We start from the raw sequence: 11,161 nt of genomic DNA, 5'->3' as shown, positions 1-11,161 counted from the left end.
GCACACGCTGATGGGGAAAGAGAAGATTTAAGATCTGGAAAATGTGTCTCCAATAATTGCGATTATGTTGTTTGGTTTGTTAGGGACCGAGCTGTCTGTGTTGACGTCTTTATTTGTGTGTTTTAAATCGGTTGTTACTCATGGAAGCTGCAAGTGGCATGATGACAAGGTGTTTGCGTAAATCTCGAGGTCTATTTGGCATCGCCTTGGCGCGTCCTTCGCGCGGTGTGTGTGTGTGTGTGTGTGTGTGTGTGTGTGTGTGTGTGTGTGTGTGTGTGTGTGTGTGTGTGTGTGTGTGTGTGTGTGTGTGTGTGTGTGTGTGTGTGATTTGAATGCAAAATTTGGTCAGAAAGTTTTTTTTTTCCTTCTTCATTGATGCTGGAAACGTCAGTGTTTCCACTGGCGGATCGACGGTTAATTGGCGCCTTGGCTTTGTTGAGCCTATCATGTGTGTTCTCCTCTGGCTGCTGCTCATCCACACGCCATCACTACAGTCTGCTTTATTTATAGGGAATAAGGGTTATGATTGACTTATGGATTTGATCACAAAAAAGTATGCATATATATATATATGTGTGTGTAAACATAACATTATTCAAAAAAAGCATTATTGCGTGGATTTGTATTACGCATAGTCTGTGGAAAATTGTGCACAAACATTTCGTTTATTTATACACGTATCAGCAAAAAACAATCTTTAGCAAAAATTGCCGAATGATTTCATCCCGAGAAATCCACCAATCACTCTATGCACGGTTTCAGGTTGACGGCAACTGACGAGTCGCGTCTGCTGAGACTTCACCTCCTCCTCCGTCAACAATTTTGGTCCGAGGGGTTTGGTGTGAAACCGCGAAGCTGCTGTCTACGTGGACTGGTGCTGAAGCCTCTCGTCCGACTGCCAGGACCTTTGCCAAAGCCAGAGACATGGCGACGAACGGCACCAAAGCGGATGGACAAGTGACAGAACTTAACGAAGTGGTCACTAATGACAAACCCAAGTCGTTGGATTTGAAAACCGAGAAGCAGAAAAAGGATCTACCTGACAGGGAAACATGGGGGGGGAGATTTGATTTCCTCCTGTCGTGTGTCGGTTATGCAATTGGACTGGGCAACGTCTGGAGATTTCCCTATCTCTGTGGCAAAAATGGAGGAGGTAAACACATTTGTTTTATTATGCCTATTGGTCAATGCAGCTTTTGATGATGTTTCTATTCTGCCCAGATACTCATTCATGAATCATCATATCCATATAACATGTCTGGCTATGTTTTATTGGGATATAGTACATAAATGCTTAACGTGCTGTACCTTCTCCCGTCTAGGGGCCTTTCTCATCCCCTATTTTCTGACCCTGATATTTGCTGGGATGCCCTTGTTTCTGCTGGAAACCTCCCTGGGCCAATACACCTCCATTGGGGGTCTTGGTGTGTGGAAGCTGGCCCCTGTGTTTAAAGGTATACAGAAAACACAGAGGGGGGAGGGGGGGAGGGGAGTGGAGCGGAGGGGGAGGGGGTTGACGGTACATTCTATTCATGGCTTTAACGCTCTTGCACTTTGAGGGAAAAAGGATACTTCAGCAATGGGTGGCGTGGTGGGGAGGGTTAATTTAATCTATCCATGTGATGCTCTTTGATAGGTGTTGGCCTCGCAGCCGCTGTCCTGTCCTTCTGGCTCAACATTTACTACATTGTCATCATTTCTTGGGCCATTTACTACCTGTACAACTCCTTCACCGCTGTAAGTATCCTGCAGCTGCCTCCCCACAACTTAGACTTAGACAGTGGCTTCAGTCCCTCTTCGAAGCATCCCATTGGGCCTTGTCCCGACCTCAATCTCCTCACAACGAAGAAACCTACAAAAATGTGATTATTCTCTTCCAGGATCTTCCGTGGAGCTCATGTGGCAACTCATGGAACACAGACAAATGTTATTCAAACTACAGCATCGTAGACACCACCAACCTCACCAGCGCCGTGCTGGAGTTCTGGGAGTAAGAGATTCACTAGTTCACTCCAGCAGGCATTTTGTTGTGCATGCATTTGTCTGCCGTGCAGCAGCCCACATAACCGAGATGTGTAAAAAACGTCTTTATCTCCGGCACAGATATCCTGCAGTGTCTGTGTGCACGTGAATGCGTGGCTGCGTGCATGCGAGCAAGTGAGACTGTGTGTGTGTGTGTGCGTGCGTGCGCAAGCCTGCGTGCGTGTGAGAAATTGTGTGTGTCTCTGTGTGTGTGTGTGTGTGTGTGTGTGTGTGTGAGTGTGGATAATAGACCCATTGTTGCCGGCTGTGGTCTTACAGGCGCAACATGCACCAGATGACGGATGGCTTGGAGAAACCAGGAACAATCCGGCTGCCGCTGGCGATAACGCTGGCCATCGCCTGGGTGCTGGTGTACTTCTGCATCTGGAAAGGTGTTGCCTGGACAGGGAAGGTACGAGATGATGAAACAAAACCACGAGCGCAGCGCACAAATGGGCCCCCGAGGGGCCGTTCGCCACCAGGCTGTCGGTGTAGGGGCCGCGCCGCAATGAGGATCACGCTCGTATGAGCTCATTCATCATTTAGATGAGCATTACTATTGTCAAATGGAGCCTTTTTTTCCCCTTTTTTTAAACACGAGAAACCCAACTCGTGTGTTTGCTAATCCCATTGCTACGCACGGTTCGCTCTCCGCTAATTCAAATTGTCCCCCTGACACCACTGTTCGTCGACGCTGTGTGGGTGTGGATGTGTGCATGTGTGTGTGTGTGTGTGTGTGTGTGTGTGTGTGTGTGGATGTGGTGATAGGGGAACACAATTCAGTTTTGCTCATTCCCTTCCCCTATCACCACATCCACACATCCACACACACACACACACACACACACACACACACACACACACACACAAGTAATGGTTTAACGTTTTCAAGTCAAATGTGTCACATGACCGTGGCAAATAAAATTTGTTCTGGAAGACAAATATCCCATTCCCCCCTCAGTCTCCTTACAGTGCGAACAGCGATCGAAATGCTCGCTGCAGGGAATGTAATCAGGTTGAAGCTGTAATCATTTCTACAACTGAACCACTCTGTCTCTGTCAAACATTTCACCTGACACTGCAACCCTTGTCTTTGTTTCTATGGTAAATAATCACATTATTTAGGTATGCATGACACGCACAGAATGTACTTACAACCACAGCATTGGATTCATGGTTCTAACGTCCCTGGTGGTAATTATTAAACAACACCGGTTTTCTCCTTCTTGCAGGTGGTCTACTTCTCAGCCACCTACCCTTACTTCATGCTGTTCATTCTCTTCATCCGTGGGGTGACGCTGCCCGGCGCCAAAGAAGGAATCATGTTCTACATCACTCCCGACTTCAACAAACTGAAGGAATCAGAGGTCAGGGCGTACACTGAGCTGCGTCACGTTGGGCTGCCGCTTCCCTTTCGCAGGAGGCCCAACGACCGTGTGTCTGTTGACAGGTATGGCTGGACGCTGCCACGCAGATCTTCTTCTCCTACGGATTGGGCCTGGGGTCGCTGATCGCGCTGGGCAGCTACAACCCCTTCAAGAACAACGTGTACCGGTAAGAAGGGAAGGAGAGCGGAGAGGGATGTTATCAGTGATATAATAACATCACAGAGAGACACAAGCCTAAGCACGCTAAAGAGTATATCAGTGTATCAGGACCGATGGTCTGTCTGAAATGATAAAAGTGCTCAGCGCCTGTATGAGTCCTTAGGAAAAGGCCCTTATTAAATTGACCAAGCGTTGCCAGCAAGTGAAACATAATTACTCTCATGAGGAGCATGCTTGTTTCTCTGGGCCAGTACGCTGCAGCACGGCTAAATGGGGAAACAGGCCGTCTGTCACCGCAGTGCCACGCTGTATGTTGGCATCACTCGCATTTTATCCACTAAGAATTTAAAAAATGATAATGACGTTGATGTTGTTTTTGCCGAATCATATTGCAAAGCAAATCCATCTATGGCAGCTAAGTGATCTCATCCCCTCCTCCCCCGGTTATTGGAATTAACCCAGGCAAGAGTTCGCCATTTCTCACAACAAAACCCCAAATACAGACAACCAAAAGAAAAGAAGAGACGTACAAATCACTTAAACCGTTGACGAAATGTCTCACGTTGACTCTCCCCAGAGACTCCATCATCGTGTGCTTCATCAACTCGTGCACCAGCATGTTTGCCGGCTTCGTCATCTTCTCCATCGTGGGCTTCATGTCCCACGTGACCAAGAAGTCCATCGCCGACGTGGCGGCTTCAGGTGACATAGACACAGCCGTCTGCCTCACAAAGTGTTCCCTTCACCTCGACCAAAAAAAACGGCCATTCTGTCGCAGTCCTGCACGGGGACGTCTCCCACCGATCTCCCGCTATCTGGCTTTCTGAGAAGGATGCCTCACCGCTCATACTAAAGTTTAATCTTTCCCCCCCCCCCCCCCCCCCCTTGGTGATCCAGGTCCGGGCTTAGCTTTCCTGGCCTACCCAGAGGCTGTCACCCAGCTGCCTGTGTCTCCGCTGTGGGCCATACTGTTCTTCTCCATGCTGCTCATGCTGGGGATAGACAGCCAGGTAAGATGCTCGGAGACAGCGAGTGCGAGGTCTGACCTGGATACGCGCGTGCAGGTGCATGTTGGGCCTGCCTCTCTAACCCCGACCCTCTGTCCCTGCTGCATGATGAGCATGCGGTTGTCTCCTTGTGGACGGATATAGCTGCACTTTGACATTGGCCGTCAAGTGCTGTTGAATGCAAGCGCGCCACCTCCGTCCGGCCATCTGTGTTCTTCAGTCGCCCCCCGTGGCCGCGTTTTTGTTAGTATGATATTTAGAAAACTGAAAGGCAGAAAGAAATGTTTTGCTGAATGCAGACTCACACCAGATGCCGTGTGCCTACGAGCAGGTAGAACACACGGGAGTGATAAGTGATACCGTGCCACTGTGCTACCACATGACAGAGATTCTTTGCATTTTCTAGCAATTCGTTTCAAGATGAAAATCTTCCAGTTACTATGCAAAGTCTTGCGTAATAAAACACTCCTCATCCTCAACACTCCTCAACACTCATGTATGGAAAGCTGCTAAGTATGCTTACGCGTTGAGCTCCTTGCATCCAATGAAAGCTGGTCTGGTGTCTGTATCCGAGGACACGTGTATGACTGGGGTTTCTGTACCCTGCAGTTCTGCACCGTGGAGGGCTTCATCACCGCCCTGGTGGACGAGTTCCCCAGGCAGCTCCGGGGCAGGCGGGAGCTGTTCATCGCCGCGGTCTGCTTTGTGTCCTATCTGATTGGTCTGTCCAACATCACACAGGTACGCATTGGACTCAGCTCCGCCTATAGCATCACTCCTATTGCCAATGTGTCAAATATTACACGGATGGTAATTGACTTTGAGGAGGTTATTAAGAGATGATGTAGTGTGAGGGGTTTGAGATAACCCCTTTAGTGTTTGGTGATTTATGGAGCTGATAATGGATGATAATGAATCATTGCACATCATTGTTGTTTTTCTCCAGGGTGGCATCTACGTGTTTAAACTCTTTGACTACTACTCGGCCAGTGGGATGTGTCTGCTGTTCCTGGTCTTCTTCGAATGCATCTCCATATCCTGGTTCTACGGTGCGTACCACTGCCTAGCACAGGGACTCCCAGACGTTAACAAATAGAAGATATGACTGGAAAACGCAGCAGTTAAAACAACAGTGGCAAAAAACCAAGGTCAAACGATAACATAACTGTCTCCACACCCCCCCAATCCCTTCCCCACCACATCCACACACACACACACACACACACACACACACACACACACACACACACACGCACACACACACACACACACACACACACAGCCTGACACGCCGCAGAGCTCCAAGGACACCAGTCCTACCCCATTCGCCCCGAAACCATGCATGAAAAACCAGCGGCAAATTGAAATAAATTGGATGTGAATTTCCATTCATGTGTCCCCGGCAGGTGTGAACAAGTTCTATGACAACATCGAGGAGATGATTGGCTACAGGCCGTGCATCTGGTGGAAGCTGTGCTGGGTGGTCTTCACCCCTCTCATCGTGGGCGTAAGTCTGCCCTGCGACCGCAGCGTGTCTGCAGTCATGGAACATGTTATGAAAAACAAAAAAAAAAAACGATTGGTTCAATCGATCGATGTTATTTGCTTGCCGGCCGGTGTTGGGCGGGAATGCGTGAACGCCGTTTCCTGTGTTCCCGCAGGGCGTGTTCCTGTTCAGCGCTTTCCAGATGGTTCCTCTGAAGATGGGGGACTATGTGTTCCCGGCTTGGGGCCAGGGGGTGGGCTGGCTCATGGCTCTGTCCTCCATGGTGCTCATACCTGGGTACATGGTGTACATGTACCTCGGACTGAAGGGGACCTTCAGAGAGGTGAGGAGGAGCAGAGCACCGGTTGCAGTCTGTGTCACGAGGATTGTGTTGTTGATGATCCAGTCCAACTAGATCTGGAATCTGTAGCCAAATCTTTCAAGTTTTTGCATGTAATTGTGTTGACTCATTTGTCAATTACGTCGTAATGCTGATGGTTGTTGTTTCTCTTCCAGCGCATTGGGATAATGTTCCAGGCCCCCACGGTGACCAGGAGGCCCCTGGAGAACGGGCCCGAGCAGCAGGCAGAGACCAACGTGGCTACCCTCGCCAGCCCCAGCAACGCACCTCCCACTAACCCCACTAGCCCCACCAGCCCGGCTCCAGCCATCGTTGCTAGCCCCACGGCTGCGGCTAGCCCAGTTCCCCCAGCTCCCCCTGCTGCTGCTGCTGCTGCTGCTGCTGCTGCTCCTGCTCCCACTGCTGCTGCTCCCACTGCTGCTGCTGCTACTACTACTGCTACTGCTGCTCCTGCTGCCACTAGCCCAGCTGCAGCCACGGCCACTAGCCCCGTTAACCCAGTCCCTAGCCAAACCACCACCACCGCCACCACCACCATCGTCACCACCGCCGGTCCAGCAGTCCCCGCTGCTGCGACCAGTCCGACTATCCCACCCCCAAACCCCACGAGCCCCCTGGAGCCGGCCAAACCACCCCCCAACCCGGCCAGTCCGACCCCTAATCCGACCAGCCCAGAGGCCAACGTGTAGACACGGACGGATTCCCTCATGGAGAGTGTAGACAAAATGGAACATTGCAAATGACTTCCAAGATTATAATTGATTCACCTACCTCCGGGGGCAATATGTGATCCAAACAGATTTTCCAAAAACCATGTTTAATTTTTCAGCATTTGTAAAAAACAAAACAAAAAAAACGACAAGCCAATGATGTATTGCTGGTTGTGGCTCTTGAGAACAAAAGACTGTTAGTGTCGACTTATCCCTCTACCATAAATCTGAAAGTCAAATGTAGACATACTGTGTAATACTGTGAGTCAAGAAAAAAAAATACAGATCTAGAATAGCAATTTGTTGAATATGTCCATGAATCCAGTGAATCCAGTGTGAATATTTAGTAGATGAAGTAGTGAACCAAACTGACATCAAAAGGAGAACGTGCACGAGATGTGGGGGGTGGGGGAAGGGGGGTAGATTCTAACTGTGAACGTTTTAAAATAACCTCTTCACTGTGGATTCTGCCGTTCCCAGCGTTGCACTCTGTGGGATGAGCTACCGGCCACATTGGGGAGGGGCGATCCGTAGGTAAGCACAAGGCCAACAAGAAGTTCATGTTTAGGGAGCCTGGAGGAATCCAGTATGTGTTGCAAAAGAATTTGTGTGTGAGAGAGACTGTTATTTTTCATTCTTTTTTTGAGTAAAAAAAAAAACAACGAAAAACTTTTATGTGATTGAAACATTTTTAGAATTATTTTTAGGATCTTTTCTACTATAGCGTGTTGTAATGGAGGACCAAAATCTGAGGCAGACTAAAGCAAAAACTATGCCATGTAGTGTTTGGTTGGCAAAAGCACAGGGTACAGTAAAAGTACATTACAAATCAAACTAAATATATCCTAAAAGAAGAAGAACAGGGTTAGAGAAATGACAACATGGACTACCCCTTAATGCTGACAGTCAATCCTGTTTACGTCTTGCATGCTTTCCTCAGGAACGCCAGCGAAAAGTTTCTGAAGTGTTTCCTGATAATAAAATATATATATAAGTAACTGAGAAAGGCCTTAAGCCACTTAAACATGCGGTTTACACCAAGCCACAGGCTGTTTACATGACCAGGCCCATCTGAAGAATTACACTTTGGATGGTAGCACAGAATAACTTGGACCCACTCTGTGTTTTAAGATAAACATTATTCAATTTTACTTTTATTTTTTAATGTGTGATGATCAACTATACTTTGATCATGTATGTATTCAGCGATACATAGATGTTTAGGTTCAGGTCCAGTAGCAAAGGGGTCTGATTCATTTTCTTTCTTCATCTTTATGTCGTCTTTGCTTTACCACTAAAAAGCACAAAGCTTTAATTTCCACAGACTTTTGCCATGGCGTGTGAGGACAATGCTAGTTTGCTTCTATGGCAGCTACTGTGAGGGCATCTGGTTAAAAAAAAGGAATACATAAAAAAGGAAACATGTTTACGTCGTATGAAAATGTGAAATGGCTACGTTCATGTCCTGTGAATTTTGTATAAAGTTACTCTACCACAGTTTTCTCTGGAACTTTGTTGTAAAGTTGTATTGTGTTAAAACATGTAACTGTGAATGTCTGTAATACATTGGAAGTTATTGTCTTAATGTTGAGAAAAAAAATCTAAAGGAGTTGCTGTTTTCTGCAATAATATTTTGATCTCAGAAACTAAAGCACATATCTTACAGAAATATATGAAATGATGATGACAATGAAGATATCGACGATTATATAAAAAAATAGAAGCTATGTCTAGTTAAAATCATATTGTTTTGTATATTTTTAACTGTCTCACTGCCTAATATAAAACATAATATAAACATGATATGTATCTAAATGGTGTCACATGATAAAGCACGATTGTCATGTTATACAAAAAGAAAAAGACTCAATAAAAATAAAGAATTATAGAAAAATATGAATACCATTTATGCCTGACGTGTACGTTACCGAATGTGTGTTTAATGGGGGTAGGCTAATCTCCACATCTCAGCAGTCAAGCCATTGTTCTCTGGAAATTAGGTCACCAACAACTCTCCCCATCCACAAAATGTACGCTCCATGATGAGCATTGCTCCAGTAATCGTTGGTTATAGTCACTCTCCCCTCTTGGAAAATCTGTGTTTTATAATATATTGTGATTTGATTTGTCTGACATGCACGGTAAAAAAAAAGATGATATAAGGTTCGATAGAGATGAACGACGGTAATAAAGGAAAGGGGGAGCTATGTTTCCGTCCTATGTGGTGGAGACGGTGGGAGAGCGACCATTAAAAGAAAAGCCACCATCGTGTTGGCGAAGGGAAAACGATCCTCCGTTGATGCACCACCACGCACTGGGCCACAAGGAAGGGCCAAACTGCATTGAAATACAGAGAGACATCCAAGCATTGGACAAGAAGAGGAGTCTGAAGACATTCCTTGTGGTTGAGACTGTGTCAGGGAAACACACTGATAGTAAGACCTCAGTGGCTTAGAAAAACATCACCACAGAACAAGACAGGCCCCGGGGCCCGACAGTGCCTGCCTGCTCCATCTCCTTCCCAGCCTCTGGTGTGTGTGTGTGTGTGTGTGTGTGTGTGTGTGTGTGTGTGTGCGTGTGTGTGTGTGCGTGTGTGTGTGTGTGTGTGTGTGCGTGTGTGTGTGTGTGTGTGTGTGTGTGTGTGTGTGACTTCTCCCCCACATCCTGCAGTCATTGCTTCCATTAGCTTCCAGTGTGATAAAAGAGACGGCACCAGTGGACACCATAACAATGAATTGTAAAAAAGAGATGAGATGTACCCTCCAGTAGCTCGTGGCAAACTGTGCGTGTGTGCTGCTGAGGTTATCCTTTTGTTTATGTGTGTGTGTGTGTGTGTGTGTGTGTGTGTGTGTGTGTGTGTGTGTGTGTGTGTGTGTGTGTGTGTGTGTGTGTGTGTGCGTGCGTGTGTGTGCGTGCTTGAATGAATATACATGTTTTTTTGTTTGTGTGTGCATGAATGTGTGTGGGTGTGCGTGCGCATCTTCAATAGTGTATGTGCATGGAAGTGTTTGTGTGTGGGTGTGGGTGTGTGTGTGTCTGTGTGTGTTTGTGCATGTTTGCATTTGTGAAAATGTGCCTTTGTGGTGTCTGTTTGTGTGTGTGTGTGTGTGTATGTGTGTGTGTGTGTGTGTGTGTGTGTGTGTGTGTACACTCTCCCTCGCTGTAACAGCGAGGGAGACGGATAGAGGTGGCGAGGACAGAGAGGGAGGGTCTGTCGGGACAGAGAGACAGGTCTAGCAGTGTATCAGGGGCTGGAGCCATGCCTCTAGTGGCAGACTGCTACCAACTAGCCCCTTGATGGATGGCTGGCTAGCGCCCCTTATTCCCGGCAGTGCAATTTACCATCATTACGCACGAAAAGCAGCGGCCGCCGAGACAGGGTGAACTGATGTCTTGTGGCCACATATGTCGTGGATCATCAATTCCAGGTGCTCGCGGCGGAAGGAGGAAGCTCTTGATTAGCCAGCAGCAATCTAGCACAACACAATTAGTGAACGATTAGGGCCCCTGATCCGCAGCACACTCAGCACTTTTAGATCCCCCTTTGGGTTAAACAAAGATACTAATATGATGCTTTTCACCGCGTTGGACGCACTAATGCGAGATCAATTTGTGGTTGGTGTTTGTGGAGCCCAGGTACAGGAGTGCCTTGTTTCTGCTCTGTTTTCAATGTGCAGAGCGCTGTGTTAGACTGCAGCGCGGTCCGAGCCAGGGACATTGTTGTTTGGTGTTTAGCCTTTCTTGGCTCGCTCCGGCGGCCAGGCCTATTTTTAAAGTTGAATAAAGTGCTGTGAGTGTGGCCACGAGAGAGGACAGAGGAGGAGCAAACTAGTGATCCATGATGCGTCTATCAAAGGCTGACAGAACGCCGCGACTTGTAACCTCGCACACACATACGCATGAACGCAAACGTGTACACACTCACACACACACACACACACGCGCGCGCGCACACACACACACACGCGCACACACACAGACAGACGCACAGGGGCCTAGCTGTCTCACAGTCCACTTAAAACCCTCAA

General features: G+C 47.6%; 1 protein-coding gene across 1 annotated transcript; it reads left to right on the top strand.

Annotated features, from left to right (window-relative positions):
- Positions 1-924: 924 nt before the first annotated feature.
- LOC311359814 (sodium- and chloride-dependent GABA transporter 1-like) lies at positions 925-7,112 on the top strand (the record flags this gene model as incomplete). Its single annotated transcript, XM_084479847.1, has 15 exons — positions 925-1,153; positions 1,323-1,454; positions 1,637-1,737; positions 1,881-1,990; positions 2,302-2,434; positions 3,255-3,389; positions 3,473-3,576; positions 4,147-4,271; positions 4,467-4,579; positions 5,186-5,317; positions 5,523-5,625; positions 5,983-6,083; positions 6,238-6,405; positions 6,579-6,830; positions 6,894-7,112. 15 exons carry the CDS (start codon positions 925-927, stop codon positions 7,110-7,112), a joined length of 2,157 nt encoding a protein of 718 aa, XP_084335973.1.
- Positions 7,113-11,161: the final 4,049 nt, after the last annotated feature.

The sequence above is a fragment of the Micromesistius poutassou genome (genome assembly GCF_964030765.1).
Source record: "Micromesistius poutassou genome assembly, chromosome: 15".
Classification (NCBI taxonomy): Eukaryota; Metazoa; Chordata; class Actinopteri; order Gadiformes; family Gadidae; genus Micromesistius; species Micromesistius poutassou.
This window is presented reverse-complemented; position numbering and strand designations above follow the sequence as displayed.